The sequence below is a fragment of the Saccopteryx leptura genome, chromosome 8, assembly GCF_036850995.1.
Source record: "Saccopteryx leptura isolate mSacLep1 chromosome 8, mSacLep1_pri_phased_curated, whole genome shotgun sequence".
NCBI classification, from domain to species: Eukaryota; Metazoa; Chordata; class Mammalia; order Chiroptera; family Emballonuridae; genus Saccopteryx; species Saccopteryx leptura.
In genome coordinates, this window is record NC_089510.1 from 67,110,524 (window position 1) to 67,134,023 (window position 23,500).

The window sequence follows — 23,500 nt, forward strand, 5'->3', positions numbered from 1 at the left end:
TTGGTTCCTTCTGAGGGTTGTGAGAGAGGATCTGCTCTAGGCCTGTCTCCTTGGCCGTCTTCTCTCCAGCTCTTCACGTGGCGTTTTTCCCATATGGGTGTCTCAGTGTCCGAATTTTCCTTTTATATGAACACAGTCACATTGGAATGGACTCCCAACCGCAGTATGACCTCATCTTAACGAATTACATAGGCAGTGGTGCTATTTCCAAATAAGGTCACATTCTGAGGTACTGGGAAGTTAGGATTTGGACCTATAAGTCTTGGGGGAGGGAATACAGCTTAACCCATAACAGAGGATTTAACTGGGTGAACTGTCTGAAGAAAAGACGTTTTAAATGCGAGTAGTAGATGGTGGGGGAAGGGGAGTAGAAACCATGGAGGCAAAGATAGAGGACACACAGCAGGGAGGTGTGGAGGGTGGCAAGGAGAATTTCTGGGCTTGATGGAGAGGAGGAGCCCGACAGTGGGGAGGAGAACGTAAGAGAGGTGGGAAATTAGAAGGTCTTGGCCCTGCAGTCAAGGCGTGGCTTGAGGATCAATGTGGCAAAATTTAGAGCCATGAATTTGGTGGTTCCATGCAGGGTGGCCTGGTTGAGGAAGCAGACAGTTCAGGGAGGTCAAACCATGTCCTTTGGGTGAAATCTAGTCTGAATTGAGGACTAAAGCCAAGATGATGAATATAGCAGTGAACAATTTTCATCTGTGGAAAATTTCAGTGGTAGTGCCCTCAAACTTATGGAGCAAAAAGAAGCCAACAAAGATACCTCAAAGTCTGTGAGTCTGTAGAAAGTGGCAACATTAGGAAGCAGGGCTGGCAGGGATGGTTTGGGAATGCTGATTTTGAGACGATAATGACACATCCACTTCAGCATTCATAAGCCAGGCTCTGGGGAGCCGGCAGTGAATGAAACAACATCCTGCCGTAAAGTGCTCACAGCCCAGTAGGGAAAGATGGACAGGATTCAAACAATGATGTTCGGTAGGACAGGTGCCAAGGAGTGGGGAACACAAAGGAAGAGACCTAGCCCAGCCTGGGCAGAGGCATCCAGACTCCAGAAACACTAGTTGGAGGGAGGAGGTAGGACAGAGGATGTAGCCCGGGCAAGGCAAGATGGTAGGAAATCATCATGGTAGCTTCCAAGAACTGCAAGCATTTCCCAGGCTGGGAGCCTAGAGCTCATGTTGGTGGGTGGTGCGGAGAGCATTGGGGCAAGAAGTGGAAAGGTAAGAAGGATGCCATCCTGGGGGATTCTGCTTTCTCAATGAGATGTTCTGGGATCCCCTGGCAGGAAGATACATGGCAGACTTTGGGGGGAATGAAAGGTTAGGCTACAACTCTGACCTGGGAATTCTTGTGCGGAGAGAAGCAAGGAAAGAAAAAAATATTAATGAAGACTCTTCCGAGAGCAAGAATGTGAGGAAAGAAATGAGAAGATGGAGATCGGGACTTAGCTCATGCCTCCCTTTAGGGGTCAGAGAAGGAAAAAGAGTGGGTGAGAGACACAAAGAAGAAACCCAGGCCCTGGCCGGTTGGCTCAGTGGTAGAGCGTCGGCCTGGTGTGCAGAAGTCCCGGGTTCGATTCCTGGCCAGGGCACACAGGAGAAGCGCCCATCTGCTTCTCCACCCCTCCCCCTCTCCTTCCTCTCTGTCTCTCTCTTCCCCTCCCGCAGCCGAGGCTCCATTGGAGCAAAGATAGCCCGGGCGCTGGGAATGGTTCCTTGGCCTCTGCCCCAGGCGCTAGAGTGGCTCTGGTCGCGGCAGAGCGACCCCCCGGAGGGGCAGAGCATCAACCCCTGGTGGGCAGAGCATCGCCCCTGGTGGGCGTGCCGGGTGGATCCCGGTCGGGCGCATGCGGGAGTCTGTCTGACTGTCTCTCCCCGTTTCCAGCTTCAGAAAAATACAAAAAAAAAAGAAAAAGAAGAAGAAACCCAGCAAGACAACTAGTGAACAGAGAGTACCGGGTTGAGGCAGCTAGGGGACAGAGGGGGGCAGTGGTGGCAAAGCCATAAAGAGGCAGGGGGTGAAAAGAAACCAGAGTGTCTGGGTCAAAATGGCCCCTTTGTGGTTTGGGTCCCTCAAGTATCAGCTTTGTCCTCTGACCCTTCCTCATTTTGTCTATGTCCTAGAACTGGATTGAACAATGACACCATTGTTCTAACAGGAGAGGAAAAAAAGATACAATTTTTGGAAAAAAATTAATCCTTAGAGGAAACCCTGAAAAAGGCACTGACACCATTTTAGACACATTCTGGTATTCAGTCAAATTGCATTGCTATAGCAACTATTTCATAACCACATAAACAGGAGCTTTACAATAGCAGAGTAACTGAAGTGGACAACCTGAGAATTGATAACTTTCCCCAGAGGGGTTACCAGGTAAGAGAGCCCAAGAATTTGAAGACAAGATGCTTATAATAGCATAAAATTTGTACCTTCTTGGTGGCCTTTTATCGCATGAGAACTCTGTTAAAATTGCTTTTGGAGACATATGTATTTATTTTTAAGTATATATGTATAGTCAGCAGTAATCTTAATGTGAGTCAGTAGTATAAAATACTTGTCAAAGAAAGATAATGTGATACTAGGAAATGTTCTATTACAAAATAAAAGGCAAGTGTAAAACTTTTAGAAAACTGGAATATGAAATTTAAAACTACCCATAATCTTACCTCCCAGTGATAACCACTAATATTACATAAAATAGATATATTAGGCTATTTGTATGCTGTTTTCTTCATCTTAATGATGTGTTTCAGGAATCTATTGTTGTATCAAAACAACTTCAAAACTTGGTGGATTAAAACAACCATTCTGTTTTTCCTGTGGTTCTGTGGCTCGGGAATCTGGACAGGGCATGGCTGGGATGACTAGTTCCTGCTCCACAATGTTTGGGGCTCGGGTGGGTGCCTCACATGATCCAGTATGACTTATTGCTCATGTACTGGTGCTTCAATGGTCCTCCACGGGGCCTCTTTCTGCAAACATTTTCTCATCTCCCAGGTTCTCTACACGTTGGCTTCTCTTTCCTTCAGGGTAGCCTGCACTTCTTACATGTGGCTCTGGCTCCAAGAGTATAAAAACAGCAGCGGCCAGGCCTTTTTAACACCTGGGCTCAGAGGTTCTAGAGCAGCACGTTCTCCACATTCTATTGGTCGAAACAGTCACAGGCTTAGTCCAGATTCAGTGTGGTAACAGAATGGACTCTGCATCTCATAGAAGAGTGACTCACATAAGAAGGGGGAAGATTGATGACAGCCATTTTCGGGGACTAGCTACCACACATCATGTGTTCTCATATCATGCATTACTTTTGAGAAGCATGCTTTCTAGTGATTGCAAAGATTTCTTCTGAATGCATTTACATCATTTTATTTAACCAAACCACTGATTGTGACCTTAGACTGTATTAATAGACTCATAGTGACTAGTAAAGCAAACTGATATCCACATTCTCTCCCACCCTGAGCAGACTTCTCTAGAGAACTGAATTTATTTCTAGGCACTCCAGTTTACCATGAATCTGGACAACCTGGAACTTGTTTGAGAAGCGCCACCGGAATGGTGAAGGGCCTCACAGTTTGGAATGGCTGAAAATACTATGCATATGTACTGGAGAAGGGTGAACTCAAGGAAAGGGGAGGGAAAGCTAATTGTGTTAAAATAGAGGTGTCGAGCTAATTTTAAATGGCTTCTAGAAGTAACCGGAGGACTAATGACAGGAAATCATTGAAAGAAAGACTTTAAAGTAGGAATACATTGATTCTTCATCATCAAACTTGCCCAAGATGAAACAGAATTGGCTTTAAAAAGCAACTGAGTTTCTTTTCCTTGGAACTGTCTGAGCAGAGTTGGCTGAGCCACTATAGAGGGTATTAGAGCATCAGATGTCTGGCTGATTAAATGTCCTTCGTTAACTCTTCCAGTACTTAGTTTCTATGTTTAAACAGGTTGCGTTTAAACCTCAGGGGACATGAAGTTCAGAGTTAAAATTGACTTATTGTCCTTCTAATTCTGATATATGGGTGTAGGGGATTTTTCCCCAGTTTTCTCAATGATATATTAAAAACAGAAACTCCTAGCTTTTTCAGAAAAGGAAAAAAACTGATAAAATATCATTTTGATATTTAATTTACTAAGAAATTAAACTAAACATTTCCTACATTAGCTAGTGGTTGCTTGATTTTGTAGACATTTGAAAGCTGAAAAGCATCTTAGTCACCATTAAATCCATTTTCTATTCATTTTATAAATGAGAGCACTAGTCCAGAAGACCTCAATGACTTGCCCAAGGCTACCCAGAAAATCAGTGCCAGAATAAGAATTAGAATCAAAATTCTCAATTTCAGGTTATTTAAATGGGGGGTAGTGGGAGAGTTAATCAAATGTTCATGGAGTCCTGAGCCCATAGAGGCCCCATGTCCACTTGCATTCATCTTGGAAGGGATAACCAAGTTACTTCTCGCCCACATCCTTTTCAGCACAACTGACTTTCTTTTCATTAGTGATGACTGGGACCCTGCCACAAGCTGTCACAGAATCTGTGGATAGGAAGAGACTTCCATAGAATAATGGCTGTCAACTGTGAAGGTGCACATGAACCAGCAGGTCTGGAGTAGTTCTGAGATCCTGCATTTCTCACAAGCTCCCAGGCGATGCTGATGCTGCTGGTCCAGGGATCACACTTGTAGTTGCAAGAAGGTGCAAGTTGTCTGACCCATTCCTCTACCTTCACTTGGAATGTGACTGATGAGGCCAATTATTTGGAGAAAAGTGGGAAATTTTGCTAGCAATACAAATTTTACTTGCACAAATAACACTGGGGAACAAATTTGTTTTCACTTTCTGTTGCATGAGGCTTTAGAACTGTTTCTATATATTTCTGCATCATTGATTCCAAATCTTAAATCCATTTTGGGGTGCATGCTCCAGTTTTTATGCAATTTTAATTTCTTTTTGTTACAGTTAATAGCATTGGTTTTTAAATTGGAGTTAAAGGGCAATGACTCTTGAATATAACATAACCAATTAATGTTTTACAAACATCACTTTTACATAATTGTAGTTGCTTTTAAATGTAAAAAATTATTATCTGATAAAAACACCCTCTTATTAATTTTCAGATTGAATTGTGGCTTCTTTGAGTAGGTGTAAATGTAAGAATAGTCCTGACACCTCTGTTATATATATGGCTGTTACACACTTCAATGTCAAAGGCGCAATATTTCATCATTTGTGACACGTGCATATATTATCTATTTTCAAGTTCCCCTTGGCGATTAAGACAAGAATTGGGCTCCTCATATTGTGTGTCATAGTTGTAAGGAAATGCTTCATGACTGGACAAAAGGAAAACGCAAAGGAATGCCTTTTGGTATTCCCCTGGTTTGACATGAACCTAAGGACCACAGCAGTGACTGTTATTTCTGTCTGATCCATACGAAAGGCATTGGCAAAAAAAAAAAAAAAACCAGCATATGATCGCATATCCTAATATTTCTTCAGCAATACGACCTATCCCACACTCTGAGACACTCCTGGTTCCAGTTTTCAATGGTTTTATTTCTTCTAAGGACGAAGAAAGTGAACATGATGATCAAGTGTATTTTGATAAGATGCATGAGAAAATGGTTGTGAAATCTGAAGTCTTCTTCTGATGCCAAGCAGTCATTAATCCCTCAGCAGTTAGGCAACCTGAATTGAATGACTTAGTAAGAGATTTGGGCCTATCAAAGAAAACAGCTGAGTTATTAGCCTCCAGGCTTCAAGAAAAGAATGTACTTCACCGGTCAGCTAAAGTATCCCATTTCAGGAAGCGTGATCAAATTTTTGTGGACTTTTTTCCCGAAGACAAACACTTTATTTACTGTCATGATATCACTATTATTCTCAGCCAGCTAGATGTTACCACATACAGTCCAACAGAATGGTGGCTATTTCTTGACAGTTCTAAGCAGTCTGAAATGTGTTCTCTTACACAACGATAATGTTTATGCAGCAGTTCCAATTGGTTCTTCAACTCATCTGCGAGAAGATTATAATGACATAAAAATTGTCCTTGACTTTCTGAAGTATGAAGAGCATAACTGGATCATTTGTGTGGATCTTAAAATGGTAAATTTCCTGCTAGGACAACAGAGAGGTTTCACAACGTACCCTTGCTTTCTCTGTTTGTGGGACAGCCAAGCTTGAGAGAAGCACTGGACACAGAAGGAGTGGCCAGAACGTGAAGCTCTGGAAGTAGGGATGCAAAATATTGTGAATGAGCCTGTAGTTAATTGAGACAGGATAATTTTTCCGCCACTTCACATCAAACTTGGCTTAATGAAGCAGTTTTTTCAGGCTTGGAATAGAGAAAGTGAATGCTTTCAGCATATTATTTCTGCTTTTCCTGCCTTGTCTTTCGAGAAGATAAAAGCAGGTGTATTTGAGGGACCTCAGATTCGAACTCTCATATGTGATGAAGAGTTTGCCAGAAAGATGAATAAGGAAGAGAAAGCAGCATGGCAGTCTTTTGTGGCAGTTACAAAGAACTTCCTTGGCAACAAAAAAGCAGAAAACTATGAACTTCTGGTTCAAAGGATGCTGTTGGCTTTTCACGACATTGGATGTAACATGAGCGTTAAGATTCACTTCCTGAACAGTCACTTTGATAAGTATCCCAAAAATCTTGGAGCTGTTAGTGATGAGCAGACTACTGCTGGAGCATCAAATGAGATTGTCCTCAACAAGTACACAAATGCAAGAGCTACAAACACAAATTTTTGCCTGAATAGAATTTAAATAAGTTTTGCGCAAATTTTATGATTAAAATAAGTGTTTTAATATGTTCTATTTTGAAATTATAGACAAATTCTGATGCAATAATATCTTTTAGTGTATTAGTGTATTTACTGCATTATATAAATTATTATATTTTCACAAAGATGATGCCCAAGAAGACGTCCTACTTCATTACGTTAACCCAAATGTTGAAAATTTAACAATAAGATGAAAACCTAAAATCTTGAATTGCAAAAAAATCTATAGCTTACAAAGAAAAACTAATGTCAGATTTGAGATCAGCATACTTGAGTTAGGTAAGAACAAGTGTTTTTGTGGATACAACAAAAATTTTGTTCCCCAGTGTATCCATACCAGTCATTCAGATCATTTTTGACAAACCAGAAAATCTTAGTATCCTTAAGAGGGTTTTCTTATATCAGCCAAAACTCCCTCTTCTTCAATGGAAAGTCTTTTTCTTTTATTCTGTATACAGTACTATGGCAGAGTCTTTGCTTCCATAGGTTTCCCCTCAGTTGTCAGCTGGGTGGGTCTTAGTGGTCCTCAGCCTAAATTGCACATTAGAAATACTAGTATTTCTGATGCCTTGCCCACACCCCACACAACCCTGCACCCTTGGACCATTTAATATTCATAATCTACAGGCATCAGACTGAGGCATTAGTAGTATGTAAAGCTCTAACATGAGCCAAGACTGATAACCACAGGTCTACCATTTCTCCCTATTCCCTGGAAATACAGAACAAGCATGACAAGCCCAATCCCTTTTATAGCTCTTATTTATTCCATGGATCTTTATGGAACATCAATTTTATGCCAGGCAATGGGCTACATGCTGGAAATAAACAGTGAACCAGAAGAGAAGTGGAACTGGGAGAATATGTCAATGCTAATGAAGCAGGAAGTGTGTGTGTGTGTGTGTGTGTGTGTGTGTGTGACAGAGACAGAGAGAGGGACAGATAGGGACAGACAGACAAGAAGGGGAGAGATGAGAAGCATCAATTCTTCATTGTGGCACCTTAGCTGTTCATTGATTGCTTTCTCATATGTGCCTTGACCGAGGGGCTACAGCAGACTGAGTGACTCCTTGTTCAAGCCAGTGACCTTGGGTTCAAGCTGGTGAGCCTTACTCAAACCAGATGAGCCCGTGCTCAAGCCAGTGACCTTGGGGTTTCAAACCTGGGTCCTCTGCATCCCAGTCCAACACTCTATCCATTGCGCCACTGCCTCATCAGGCCAAGCTTTAATTTCTTACACAGGCTCCCTACATTTTGCTCTGGGGCCTCATTTATCCTGGATGAAAAAATGGACCTGTTGATGCAATGTTCTTGGTCCTGGCAGCTCTGTCTTTCCAGGACACCTGGAAAACCTCATTCATGCTTTTGTACATTTTCATTGTGTTCTTGACTCCCTGTAGTACTTAGAAAACTTACTCATCTCAGCCTTCATCAGAAGAAGGAAAATCTAGTTTGTTTTTTCTCATGTACCAACTCCCCCCCACTGTCACACCTGTGTCTTCATTCTCCATGTGTTGAGAGTCATTTCTGGTCTTCTCAATCTAAGGAATATGTTACTCTAGCTTCCTCATCATGTTCTTTATTTGATTTGTTATTGTTGTTGCTGGTTTCTTCTGTGTTGTGACAGGCAAGCTTTACTCGTCAGCCACCCAGATACAGCAATGTTGCTTAAGGCCTACTCATCAAAAGTGAGATCTGTGGACATACATAATTGTGCCACCTGGGGTCTTTTTTGAAATGCAGAATCTCAGGCCCTGATCCAGAGCTACTGAAATCAGAATCTGCTTTAAACCTGATCCTCAGGCAACTCAAATGCATGTTACAGTTTGAGCTGCTTTTAGGGGACATTGAGGAATGAAGAGTTATTATGTGCTTTAGAATTTCATTCTCATCTATGGGTTTTCAGATTCACTTTTTAAAATGTTGATATATAGTTACTTCAAAGTTTAGTGGTCTGACTAGGATTCACATACTCAGTGTTCTTAACTGAAATATTATCCATAAACTTCAGGTACCAGTTCAGGCAGCACATAAACTATTCAATATAAACACCAAAACTCCTAATTTGTCTGCTTGTTCAAACAAAGGGCCTCCCTGCCTCACACGAATGAGGCAGCAAAGGTGACTGTGAGTAGGGCCAAATTTTCTCCTTAAAAGGGCTTTAAATTTGCTCAAACACTAGGAACAAGTGCTGGTTAAGGTCCCAGAATTCTTGGCATATAAAGAGACCATTTTGGATAGAAACTTCCTCGGGTAATTGTTACCGCCAATCACCTTGATCACAAAGAAAAAAGCCTTTTATATCCCTAATTTGGGGTAAAACAGTAGCTGACTGTTCTGCCAGTTTGGGCTCATGCCAAACGTATCCTCACCTTGCCAAATATCTGAATAAGTTGACCTGTTGGGTGTTACTTAGTGTTGTCCACTTAAACAACAGGGAATGTCTGCCAAGCATGGTGATTTTAGATTTAGCAGAGTGGTAAACTTCTTTTTACCTTTTGGAATTATCCAATAGGTTCAGCTGCTTAAGACATTCTTTATATCTCTCAATAAAACCTATTGTTGAGCAGCGGTTCTCAACCTTGACTGTATATTTGAACCCATAGGATGATTTCAAAGATACTGATTCCTGGGTTCCCCAAGAAATACTGACTTAATTGGTCTGGGTGAGACCTGGGTTTCAATGTGTTATGGGACTCCTTAGGGGATCCTAACATGCAGCCAGGTTTGAGAGCCACTGTCATAGAGGAAGGGCCTCATTTTCTGATTTACTAGTGTTCATGTATCCAATGAATCCAGCACTATGTTACATTATTAGACATGTTAAAAACCGGTCACCCACTCACTGGCAGTGCGCCCTTGAAAGGGTTGTTTAGATTCCACAAACTTCAGTTTCTTCTTCTCTAAACTAGGGATAATTATTACATTAGCGGGTCATTGTGGAGATATAAAAATATATAAGATGACCAGGACAATGTCTAGCACTCAACAAAGTAGGAATTGTTTCAAAGGGTGGTAGACATGGCCCTAATTTGCACATTTAGAAATGAAGCTTGCTCTCCTCTGAGTCTGGTGGTGGTGGGTTACAGTACAGGCTTTGAATGGGAGCTCTCTACTGAGATTGTGCGGCTGGGTCCCCAGATGGAGCCTAAGTAGGATCAGGGAACGCCCCTCATTGTTTTTGATAAGACAAGACAGAATGGAGGGAAGCCCTGTCCAGAAATCTGCTGAGAAGAAAACTGTGATAAAGTATCAAAGGACATCCAAGGAGAAAGTAATGGTTATCATATTTGAGAATTAGATGGTTTCCCTCAAAAAACTCATAAAATAAGTCAAAGTAAATGTAGGATGAGAAAGACCACTCAGGGAAATCTAGGAGCCAGCAATCTTTTGCTTTGTTTTGCTCTTTAATTTGAAACTAGTAATCAGAAATGTTAAAATAAATGTTTCTTTCTCTCTCCTTACCTGTTTATTTGAATGTGAACTTATGATAAAAATATATGTATATAGTATGTATGTATACAAACAAATATACATGTATATGTGGGACATGTGTATATATAATTTCTATATCAATATATTTATCTATACATATCGATATATCTCTACATAAAGATATATCTCATACATTTAAACATAAAGCAGGATAGATCAATAACACTTAGAACCAAAGGATTTCTGTTAGGATTAACTGTGGAATCTCCAAAATGTGACAATAATCAGAAGAGTACAAATTCAAGTAACATTATTCCCTTGATTCTCAACCAAAATGTTGTCTCCAAACTACTCTTACTGAAGCCACACCATGAGTGCTCATGATCAAAAATTTGCTTTTTTTCAATTTTGCTATGCTGGCTGAGGTAAAAATTTTCCCATTAAAATAGATTCTAAACTGTAAGGATTTAATAAAAAAGTAATTAAGCTGCTCATAGAATAATTTGACTATAATTTATATATGGAGTTAACTGAGCTCTGGCCTAATTCTAAACTCTCTCCCATTTGATTGCCAGAGTAGCCTTTAGAAAACAGAGACCCAGCCCTGGCCGGTTGGCTCAGTGTTAGAGCATCTGCCTAGCATTTGGATGCTCAACGTTCAATTTCTAGTCAGGGCACACAGGAGAAGTGTGCATCTGCTTCTCCACCCCTCCCCCTCTTGCTTCTTTCTCTCCCTCTCTCTCTCTCTACCTCCCCTTCCCCTGCAGCCATGGCTCTGTTGGAGCAAGTTGGCTCCAAGTGCTTAGGATAGTTCTATGGCCTCCACCCCAGGCCCTAAGAAGAGCTCATTTGCTGAGCAACAGAGTTACACTCCAGATGGGCAGAGCATCACCCCCTTGTGGGCTTTCCAGGTGGATTTTGGTTGGGATGCATGCGGGAGTCTGTCTCTGCCTCCCCTCCTCTCACGGAATAAAAAAGAAAGAAAACAGAGACCCAGTTATGTTACTCCACTATACAAAAAAAAATTTTTTTAGAGAGTCAGAAAGAGAGAGAAAGGTTTGCCAAGCTGTTCTTGTATGTGCCCTGACTGGGGAATCAAACTGGCAACCTCCATGCCTGGGATGATCCTCCAACCGGGCTATCTGGCCAGGGCTTAAGTTTCTTATTTATTGATAGAGACAGGAAAGAGGGTGTCAGAAGGGAGGAGGAAGGGAAGCATCCATTTGTTCCACTCAGTCGTGCATTCCTTGGTTGCTTCCGTGGTGCACTGACCAGGGATCCAACCTGCAACCTTGTCCTCTTGGAATGACGCTCTTAACTGACTGAGCTAACTGGAGGGGGCCCCCAATTTTTTTAAACAATTTTAAATCATTGTTCTTAACATTTAAATCTGGCCCCAAACTACTGTCTAGTTTTAACCTTTCCTAAATGTCCTGTGGTGCCCATTTTCACATTTGTTTACCTGGTCCCTTCTGAAAATACCCTTTGTACTTTATGTCTGCCTCTTAAAACCTTACACGTTCTTTATACACCAGCTTAAATGATACCTGCTTTAGAGGGCATCCAGTGTCACCAACATCACTCTCAGCCTAATTCGACCTCCTCCCCACTCATTTTACTTGTTTTGCTCCATGCTTCCTAGAGCTTCATATTATTGCTACAGCATTAACTACACTTTTCCTTGTGTTAGCAAATGTTTGGGAAGCAATAGTGAATAGTGCTTGAAGCAAAGTAATATAGACTTTTGGGCCAAATTAGACTTGAGTTAAAACCCTGACTCTGAGGCATGTTACATAATTTTTCTGAATTTCAGCTTCTTTATCAGTAAATTGAAGAAAATATTACCAAATTTGCATGAATTGGTAGGGGATAGTATATAAGAACATGCAGTAAAGGTCTTCAATAAAGGGAAGCTATTATCAACACAATTGCTCAGATCATCTCTCCAGCTAGTTCATCAACAGGACCTTAGAGCATCGTATTCTCCATAGTGTTTTCTGAATTGAATGGAAGCAGCCCAATTTGATGGCATCTGCAGCCTGGGTTTCACTGAGCTATTAGTTTTTCAACGTCTGTTTTAAATTTCAGAAAGAAATATCCATTTTTAGGCATCAGCAGCACTTTCCTGTTGAATTTCAATATATCTCAATCTTGAAATGATTATAACTTGTGCTCAATTGAATCCAAGTCAGCAATGTCAAGGAGAACAGCCCAGCCCATGACTACATTATGTAGGCCTAAGAGAGCATAGCCCTCTGTACAAAGAACCTAAACACGAAGGAACACAATGTTAGCTTTTAATGACATTGCCTTTTGTGCAGATGTCTAAATAGTGGCACTAATGGAGCTTTAAAAGCTCTTAATTATCCAGAGTCCTACAAGACAGAGAGAGCATAGAAAGTGTGGTTTTCTTTGATGTCTAGAGTGTCGATAACTACACCGGATACACTCAGGATGTGTTTCTAATGATAATTATAGGCTCTCTTTTCTTAACTTCTAATTTTTTTATCAAACTTCCCTCAAAAGCATTGACCATTTTCTCCAGGAATTTTGATTTATTTCCTATGGAAAGCAGAATTTTCTAAAACAGTTTCAGGAATCCTCTGAGTTCCATTTCAGCACCAAGGACAGAGTCTCACAGGGCTTAATGCCCACCCATCCTATTTAATTAAAACTTTTTTTTCTTAGATTTTAATTATTTTTTTAGAGAGGAGAGAGAAAGAGAGAGAAGGGGAGGAGGAGCAGGAAGCATCAACACCCACATGTGCCTTGACCAGGCAAGCTTTATCCACTATGCCATCACAGGTCAGGCATTAATATTTTTGTTAATTGTGTAAATAGGATGGGGCCTAAAGCATCGACCTGGAATGCTGAGATCACTGGTTCCAAACCCTGGGCTTGTCTGGTCAAGGCACATATGGGAAGCAAATAAAAACACTCGCTAGTTTATTGCAGGTATCAATGTTGAACTAAGGCAGGAGAAGGGCAGGATAGACAAGTTAATAATTATAACATTATGTGACAAGTGCTATTACAGAATTGTGTACAAGTCATGTGAGAACCAGAGGAGAAAAATGATTAATTGACAGGTAATGAACGGCTTTACAAAGGAGTTGATATTTGAGCTAGGTGCTGATAATTGAGTAAAGTTTACAATACAGAGAAAAACCACCATACAGAGTACACAGTACATTCAGGAACTTCTGGAAATGTGGTTTAATGTAACTGAAGAGTTGGGTGAATGGAAAGATAATGTCAGAGTTAAGAAATAGACTAGGTCAAATTACCATGTACTTATATACCAAGGGGATTAGGCTTTATCCTAGAAAAACTGAGAGCCACTAAAGGGGTTTGAGCAGGGATATGACCTGATTAGATTTGTGTTTTAGTAAGATAGTTTATACAACAGGAGAGAGAATATATTGAAAAGAAGAAACGAGAGGATAGAGAGAGAGTAGATAAAAGTGGCCCTGGCAATGAGAGGCTGCTCCATCATAAGCAAGGTTAGATAGAGAGAATTTACTTGGTCCATCCTTCCCTAGTTCTTCACTCATTTTTTACATGTGGATTATGTCTCTCCAGATTCTTCCAGGAAGATAAAGGATGTGTTGGCTGAATTTAATGAGAATGGAAGCCTCAAACAATATGATTCACATGAGGTAAGAACATTTCCATTTCAAGCTTTTAAAAACTCCATATTCCCGCCTTTCCGTGATATGTTCTCTTCTTGGAAGTTTTGCTCACTCTGAAGAATTTGCTTCTCAACCTATTTTTCTTCTGTCTCAAGTGAGTCTTTGCTGCCACCTGGAATTATACATTTCCTAAGTCCATTCACCCTCTCACTATCCTAGAAGACTATATACCTTCTCCCTCTTCAGATCTCTCACTCCTCTTCTCCTCATTTTCAGCTAACCACTGTGGTTTTTACTCTGCTGAGAAAGTGGAAACAATCAGAGAGATCTTCCACAAGATCCTCACCCACCTACGTAACTTTTCTCTTGTAACTAGAGATGAAATCCCCATGCTCTTCATTCTAGCCCATTTACTTGTGCACTCAATTCCATCGTCTTTTGGTCTAGGGACAGGTATTGCTTCAGCAACATTTTTCTGTATCTATCTATCTATCCATCTATCTATCTATCTATTTCTATATCCTTCACATCAGTATTCTCTTTCATATTTGATTTTTCTCATCATCATATAAACATTTCTTCTATATTAATAATGTTCTCCTGATTCCACTTCTCCCAGCTACCACCTTGTTTCTTTCCTGTCCTTTATAGCAGAGCTGTGCAAAAGATGTGTCTATACTCACTGCCTTTAATTTCTCTCTTCCCACATTCTTAAAGCCTCTGCCATCAGCATGTAGCCCCTACTTCTTCACTGAAGCCACTAGTCTACAAAGCCAAGGACTTTCATGTGGCTAAACTCAATAACCATTTTACTCAACAGTGTTAGACATGGTCGGTCAAATCCTCCTTCACTTTCCTCACTTGGTTTTCAGGATACCACATTCTCTGATTTAAAAATAAAATAAGCATCTCAAATTTAACATGCACTAAATTGAGCTCCTTGATCTTCCCCTATAAAATATGGTTTCCTGCAGTCTTTTTATTTCAGTAGATGTTAACTCTTCACTTTCCAAGCTATTCAACCTAAAACTGTGGAGTCATCTTTAACTTTTCTTTTTTTTCACATCCCACATCTAATTTATCAGCAAACCCTGTCCCTTCTCCCTTTAAAATCTATCCAGAATCCAGCCACATGTCACCACTTGCAGTGCTACCACCCTGACCTCAATCTTTACCATATTTTGTCCAGATTATTGCAGTAGTCTCGTAACTGGCCTCCCTGTTTCTGCTATGAACTTGTAAAGTCTATTCTTCATACATATCCTGAGCAATCTGTTAAAACTTAAGCCAGATCATGTCACTGCTCTGCTCAACAATCTCTCGTGGTTTTCCCCACCTCCTACTCAGAATAAAAGTCAAGGTCATTACAATCAGCACCTCCACCCTATGCTGTGATCCCATCTCCTCCTCATTTCTTTCCAGCCATTTTAGCCTCTTTAATGCTGTCAAACAAGCCAGGGTTGCTCTGACCTTAGCACCTTTGCACTTGCTTTTGCCTCTTTCTAGAATGTTTCTTCCTCAGATATCCACATTGTTCATTTTCTCACCTCCTTCAAGTGTTGGCTCAAATCATTTTCTAAGTGAATGTCACTTTATCCCCTGTTCTGCCTTATTTTCTTCCTTAGTACTTCTCATCATCTGTCACACTATGTAACTTATTTGTCTATTTTTTCTCACTAGAATATTTTTGTTCAGTGTTTTATCCCAGGAGCCCAGAAGAGTATCTGACACACAGTGAGCACTCAGCAAATATTTGTTGAATAAATGAAAGAATGCAAAATCTCCCCCACTTTCAAACTCAACTCATTTAATATTTCTTGTGCATCCAGGCATGGTACTGGGCACTGGAGAATATATAAAGATGAGAAAGCACAGTTCCTGCCCTCTGGAACTTACTTCCTACTGACAAGGTCAAGTTTAAGAGCCATGACCCTGGACTCACATGGTTTTATGCTAAACCCCTACCTCTGTTGCCAGCCTGTAATGTGGCCTTGAATAGTATTTGACCTCTCTGAACCTCAGTTTTTCATCTGTGACCTGAAGATAACAAAAACAAAACAAACAAAAAAAATCCTTGAGGCCCTGGCCGGTTGGCTCAGTGGTAGAGCGTCGGCCTGGTGTGCAGAGGTCCCGGGTTCGATTCCCGGCCAGGGCACACAGGAGAAGTGCCCATCTGCTTCTCCACCCCTCCCCCTCTCCTTCCTCTCTGTCTCTCTCTTCCCCTCCCACAGCCAAGGCTCCATTGGAGCAAGGTTGGCCCAGGCACTGAGGATGGCTCTGTGGCCTCTGCCTCAGGTGCTAGAGTGGCTCTGGTCGTGACATAGCGACGCCCCGGATGGACAGAGCATCACCCCCTGGTGGGCAGAGCGTCGCCCCCTGGTGGTCGTGCTGGGTGGATCCCGGTCGGGCGCATGCGGGAGTCTGTCTGACTGTCTCTCCCCGTTTCCAGCTTCAGAAAAATGAAAAAAAAAAAATTCTTGATGTTTTCAGATAAATGAGATAATTTCTGCAAAGTGTCTAACACTTTGACAGGACACTTAAAAATGGTACCCTTATTATTCTCCTTCTGTCCCAGTTTCCCAGAATGTTTTCAACTCAACCCCCTTTTCCCTGGTCCTGGGTCCTTTTATGAAGGTCAGTTGCAGAAAAGTGACAGATCAGCAGGACAAACTTGACAAAAGGCTGGCCACTTATTTATTCGTATTTTCATCCTTTCGACAAACTTGAGTCAACCTCTCTTGGGCACTGGGATGGAATCAACAGAGCCCATGTCCTCCAAGTACATCTGGGAACAACTCTGGATAAAACATACCCGTCACCCAGAGAGGAAAGCCAGAGGAAGTTTGCTGGAACTGGAACACTGCTTCCAAACCATTTCTGAGAAGAAGCCATGCGGGGAAGACGGCAGAGTCAGCAAAGAAGGCTTCCCCTCTCCCCACAGCCCCACCCCAGCTTCAAAAACAGTCACAAAGCCTGGCAGGATGTCCCTAATCAGCCTGTCTGCCCTGAGGCTGACAAGTGGTAGGGGAGCAATCTGGTCAGAGCCACCCAGGGTGTGAAGGCCACAGGAGCTGTCAGAAGCTGGGATCAGCTTGGCTGTTATGAGCACACTGCCGCCCCCTCCTCTGTCATGTTGGCCTCCGCTCTTTGTATGCCTGACACTGCTCTGTCCCAGGGGAGCTCTGTCACTCTGATCTCATTCTCTCTCACAGTGTGGAGGACTTCTAGTAGGTGTAATGGCCCAGCGTGGGGTTGGGGAAACAACAGGGTTTAATTTCTCTTGAGCTTGATGGCTCACTGCTGCTAAAATGTCTCAATGAGAAGCAAGTTAGCTGTGGGAAAGGGCAGGTTGCTAGGAAAGCGAGGCGGGAAGGGAAAGTTTGCAGAGGCAGGGCTGCAGCTGGCCATGACATGCGTGCCTTGGTCCAGCAGCCCTGTAATTCTCTGGAGAGCAGAGTGCAGCTAGAGACAGTCAGGAAGTGGACAAGAGCAGCAGAACAAAAGGGACATGGTGGCTTGGGGGCACCGTGATCTAAAACTCAGACACACCAAGGCAGCAATTGGCTCTGACACTGCTTTACATATGACTTTGAGCAAGCTGTTGACGTTCTCAGAATTTTTTCATCCACCGATGGCAGTAAATCCCACCTCCTGCTGTTTTTTTGAGACTTAAGAGAGATCATATATGTCAAGTGCCCAACACATGGTAACTCTCTATCCAGTTCCCCTTTCTTTTTTACCTGTATAAGAATTAACACACACTCTTTTCACAGATTGCAGCAACAATTGTCCAGTTAGTTCTTGCACAAAAGTTGCAGTTTCTAGGGGGGAGAAAAACCAGGCCTGAACCATGGCAGTGGCTATGATGTTACTCCAGGGCTCAGAGATTTGTCAATGTCCCTCAGCGATTAGTTATCTGGTTTGAGTGTGAGCGTAGAACCCAGCACTCCTAACCTGTCACACATTACTAACCAGCTACTCTGAGTTTGGCCTGTGCTCACAAATAATTTACTCTCTCCTAATCGAGGTGTCATAGTGACAATCGCACACAGTCATATTTCTTGGCCTACTGAAATTGGGGTGTTTAGAGCAAGTGGCAGGGAACATGATGTCAGCACTGGGACCTGTGACAGATGCAGTAGCAGGAGCACGGGACTAGGAGTCAGAAGATTGAGCTCCTTTCTGGTTTTACTCTGCCACTAGCTGGCGGGGTCAAATAACTGAACATCTAGACCCTTAGTGACACGAAGACTTTTAGTTTCCCCTGAGCTCTTCTGATGTGAACGTTCTGTTTCCGGGCTTATTTTATGCCTATCCCCTGAAACATAAATAATCAAATATGTGTTCAGGCATTAGTGTTTTCTAAGTTCTTAAAATACTTTGTCGATTCTTTTTTTTTTTTTTTTTTTGTATTTTTCTGAAGTTGGAAACGGGGAAGCAGTCAGACAGACTCCCGCATGCGCCCGACCGGGATCCACCCAGCACGACCACCAGGGGGCGACGCTCTGCCCACCAAGGGGCGATGCTCTGCCCATCTGGGGCGTCACTCTGTTGCAACCAGAGCCATTCTAGCGCCTGAGGCAGAGGCCACAGAGCCATCCTCAGCGCCCAGGGCAACTTTGCTCCAATGGAGCCTTGGCTGCGGGAGAGGAAGAGAGAGACAGAGAGGAAGGAGAGGGGGAGGGGTGGAGAAGCAGATGGGCACTTCTCCTGTGTGCCCTGGCTGTGGATCAAACCCGGGACTTCTGCACACCAGGCCGACACTCTACCACTGAGCCAACCGGCCAGGGGCACGATTCTTTTCTTGTGGTACTCACCACCATTGACCCTGTTTTAGAATTATTTCAATACCTTTACTGTGATAAGTAGTGTGAAGGATACAAAGATGAAATAAGACATTTCACTACCTTCCAGGAGCTCTAGATCTAATCAAGGAACAAAGGTATATCAAAGACAACTATGTATTAATAGAAGACAGCAGATATGAGTATCCCACAAGAACCATGGTGGAAAAGTAGCAGTTCAAGCACAGAAGATCATAGCAGGCTTCTTGGAGAAAGTGGCATCTGGATCAGACTACCCAAAGGAGGGGACCAGTAGTTTTTAGGGCCAACGCTTTATATCCCAAACCTGATGGTACACATGCAAGCCAGCTCCTGGTCTGGAGAAGGCTCTCCCAGAGTTTTCAGAAGAGATAAGGGGGCTCTGGCCAGTGGCTGAGTGGATAGAACATCAGCCTGGTGTATGGAACTCCTGGGTTCAATTCTCAGTCAGAACCCACAGAAGAAGCGACCATCTCCCTCCTTTTTTCTCCCTCTTCTCTCCTTTTTCCCTCCCACAACCAGTGGCTTGATTGGTTTGAGCGTGGCCCCAGGTGCTGAGGATAGCCCCATTGAAGCACAGCAGCCTCAGGTGCTAAAAATAGCTCATACTGGAGCATAAGCCCCAATGGCCCAGTGGATCCCAGTTGGGGTACATGGAGGAGTCTGTCTCACTATCTCCCCTCCTGTCACCTAAATAAGAAGAAGGAGAAGGAGAGGAAGAGGAAGAAAAAGAAGGAGGAGGAGGAGAGACAAGAGTTTAAATGATATCAGTATTTTAGAGAGAAAGCCAAGTAGGCTCCCAACAAGGGATGTTATTCTCATGGCTATTATGATTCACAAAAGCCTGCACAGCAGATCTTGGATTAATGCTTTCTCAAATGATTTCCAGGAGCATCTGCCGATGTGATGAAGATTCTGATGCCATCAAAGCATGAGCCAGTGATGACTCACTGCAAACTGTTGTTGAGTGTTTGCTGAGTGCAGCAGCCCTTTCTGGCACGCTTGCTCCCAGCCCGGGACCAGAAGCCAGGCGGGAGTGGGAGGGATGCAGCAGGGATACATTTTCAGTTTTGGCATGTTTCTTGGTTCTACCTTCTGTCCTTGGCTTCCTGTTCTTCTCCTGGTGCCTAAAACCTTCACAAGGACATGTTTTGAGAGAAGCTGAGCCAGACACACACCCTTCTCTGTTATCCTGAGGTCTGTCCAGGGAAGATCAGTTATGAAAGTAATAAAGGATGAAGCTTGTCCTTTTCTCTTCCAGGTCTTTCCTATGTTTTGAGACCTAAATATTCAGAAATTACATTACTCACAGCACAAGGAGAAAAGCAACAGATCAGAAAAGAGCCATTTCTTTTCATTGTATTTTCAAACCACAGGCTTCTTCATCTTAACCAGGATTCCAGGGCACTGACCTAGTCCGGCTCATCAGGGACAAGTCCCTCGCACGGATCTGCGCTCAAGCAGAGCCCTGCACTGTGGCTTCCGCTCCCAGCGCTCACATCCACCACTCCCTTTGCTGCCTAAATTTAGCAATGTCTTCTTACAAGGCCTCCTGTGGTTCCGTGCCCCACTAAGCTCTGACATCCAGCCGCTGGTATTTTCTCTTCCTTACAGCCTCCTACCTGCTCCGTGGGCCTGTCATTCTCCATCACCTCCTGGCCTTTTATTCCTGCCCCCACCAGCCACTCCACTTCCCTCTGCTTCCCTTCCATTCCTCTCACCTGCCAGCTCCCCAATTCCTTTTCCTTCTCTCCCTCTTCTGTCCTGGAGTCTCTCCACTGACTGTTTCCTCTTTGTTCCTTCTCAGACAATCAGCTATGATGTCTTCAAGCTGTTCATGAGGGCATACCTGGAGGTGGACCTTCCCCAGCCTCTGAGCATGCATCTCTTCCTGACCTTCAGCCAGAAGTCCAAACAGGAGATCCTTGACCACACAAAGGAGGGGATCAGTAACAGCGAGGCCAGTGTCCCAGGTACATGAACCAACATTTTGCACCATGGAAGAGGGGTTTTTGCAGCTCTAACCCACTTGCCACAAGCATGGTAACTTCTCTACAGGGTGTGACTGGTGCCCAGGGCCCAGGGTTCCTTTCCTCATAGGGTCTCACAGGAAGCCCTGTCTGGTGGATCTCCCAGTAGAAAGAATAAAGAAGGGCTTAATTCCTGCCAGTCAGAATCAGAGGGGAGAGCGGGGGGAGAGGAGCTACAGACTAATGTATGTCAGGAGGACAGCCTTCCACAAAGGCTGTCAATCCATGGATAAAGCACATAAGACCAGCCTAGGAATGGCAGAGGAAGGGGACGGCGTGGTCACTGTTCCTGGAACTCAGGCTATAATAAGGGAAACACAGCCAACCCCAATACATAAGCATGAACCCAGCTGACACTCAGAGACACAGATACAATCCAGACCTCGGGGGAAGGTCCCCTACCTGCCCCTCTAAGAAGCTGGAGGCATGGGTTGGCTTTTAAATCTTCTCTTTGTTCTGCAGATTCTAATATACAGAACACAGACAACACTGTCAAAGCAGATGAGGCCTGTGCCCCTGATACAGGTAAGTTTTTGGAATGCAGGATGGGGAGGTGTGTATAAGACCTCATTCTTGGGGTGCATGGGGAGGACCTACCCAGCAGCTTTGTCTCAATGTAATTGTATAGCGTTGAGCAGATTCTGTCTGCCTCCATCTCTGGGGCTCCTGCCACACATATATGCTGGGACTCTAAGGCTGTGACGGTCCTTGGGCTAAGGTCCAAATGACTATCAGTGGGATAGCTCGCAGGGGTAGGGCAAGAAGTTTGCTCTGGTTGACTTCCAACAGCGTTCATTCACATAGGTTTGAGTAAGTTGGGAGGAGCAAGGGAAGCCAGCTAACATTGTTTTGAAGATCTATTTGTCAGGCACCTCCTTTATTACATATTTTATTTAACCTTCAAATCACACCACATTACACATTAAGGAACCAAGGTTTTAAAAGTTTAAAAGCCACTGTAGGACCTATGGAGCTGGGAATTCAATCCAGAATTGTCCAACCACGAAGCTCCTGCTCTTTTGTACAATGTCTCTATGCTACGGTTTCCCCACCTGTAACATGAGGTGATAATGTGTTGATATGGAGGTTAAGTGAGTTATATGCATAAAATGCTTAACACAGGGCCTGACTCTCAGTGAATGTTCAATTAATATCAGCAATAATTATTCAGGCCACTCTCTGAAAGTACATTTTATTCTTTTAAAATTTTTATTTGTTTTTTAGTTACAGTTGACATATTGTATTAGTTTCAGGTGAGTACACTTTATTTTTAATCCATTGGTCTGCCAAGATCTCCTTCAAGCTGCGCCTTCAGTTTCCAAGTGGATCAGCTAGGTATCCTACTCCCATGGGAGGACTCTCAGAGGCTCAACCCCTACCAGGTTCTCTTGGATTTAAATACAAAGAGTCAGAGAGTCAGACCTAATTTCTTATGCATTATTGTCTGTAAAAGATTGAGTCACATTGATGAATTCCAGCTCTTGGGAGGTGCCCAGGGAATATAGAATACAATTTTATTGTACTTTTCAAATCTATATAAAGCAGGATAGATGTGAGATAATACAACTGAATGAGAACGAAGTGTAACAGAGGCCTAGGATGAGAGACTTTCTTCTAGTGGATACTAGATGTAGTTCAAATCTTTTTCCCATCATAGCAAAAAGGGTAACTAAAAGGAGTATCAAAATTTTTATGTTTAATTGAAAGACTGGTGAGATCAGAAGTTTACTATGGACAGAAAGCAGAACATGGTTGCGAATGGAGAGTTGTGTCTGGACCATAAGCTCAGCTGCTTATGGAGCTCCAGAAAGCAAGGACTCGGGCATTGGTGCCTTCTGGAGGTTTTCAGGGAAGGCAGGAGGGCAAGACTGTACTAAGTGTGGGCTCACTTACCTCCCTGATGGCATCCTACCCAGGCATGCTATACATTGCCCCTTGGGTAAATGGAGTTCAATCACAAATAAGCCTTAAATCTTACATGGAATAGAAGAGGCATATTATGGCATGAATCCTCCTCCTGGTAGAAAATAAATGGTAAAACTGGAAACTTTGAGATGCTAAACACTCAGCAACAAAATCAACTATGAGAAGATATTGGGGCCCTGGCTGATTGGCTCAGTGGTAGAGCATCAGCCCAGCATGTGGATGTCTTGAATTTGATTCCCAGTCAGGGAACACAAGAGAAGTGCCCATCTGCTTCTCCACCCTTCCCCCTCTCCTTTCTCTCTGTCTCTCTCTTCCCCTCCCACAGACAAGGCTCCATTGGAGCAAAGTTGGTCCTGGCACTGAGGATGGCTCCATGGCCTCCACCTCAGGTGCTAGAATGGCTCCTGCCACAATGGAGCAATGCCCCAAATGGGCAGAGCATCGCTCCCTGGTGGGTATGCCAGGTGGATCCCAGTCAGGCGCATGCAGGAGTCTATCTGACTGTTACCCCACTTCTAACTTCAGGAAAATACCAAAAAAAAAAAACAATTAAAAAAAATAAAGAAAGAAAGGAAAGAGTTTGGACCCCCAATTTTTTATCCAGAGACTTTCTTTTTTTTCAAGTAAGAGGACGGGAGATAATGAGAGAGACTCCTGCATGTACCCTATTGGGATCCACTAGGCAACCCTCATCTGTGGTTGATGTTCAAATCAGTCAAGCTATCCTCAGTGCCTAAGGCTGATACTTGGACTAACTGAGCTATTTTCAGCGCCCAGGGCCAATGCTCAAATCAGTTGAGTCACTGGCTGGGAGAGGGGAAGAGAGTGAGAAGGGGGAGAGGGAAGGGAAGAGA

The 23,500-nt window shown here is 43.1% G+C and overlaps 1 protein-coding gene across 9 annotated transcripts in view; it reads left to right on the plus strand.

Moving 5' to 3' along the window:
- Nucleotides 1-23,500, plus strand: part of DGKG (diacylglycerol kinase gamma) — a 237,372-nt gene that overhangs the window by 56,938 nt on the left and 156,934 nt on the right. For all 9 annotated transcript variants that reach the window (XR_010746779.1, XR_010746780.1, XR_010746781.1 and 6 more), the window contains exons 3-5: nt 13,818-13,894; nt 20,498-20,663; nt 21,183-21,245. Coding sequence is in view for 6 of the 9 variants with exons in the window: in XM_066346986.1 (XP_066203083.1) it covers nt 13,818-13,894; nt 20,498-20,663; nt 21,183-21,245 (306 nt within the window). In the remaining 3 variants the exon portion in view is untranslated. The remainder of the gene's footprint in view (nt 1-13,817; nt 13,895-20,497; nt 20,664-21,182; nt 21,246-23,500) is intronic.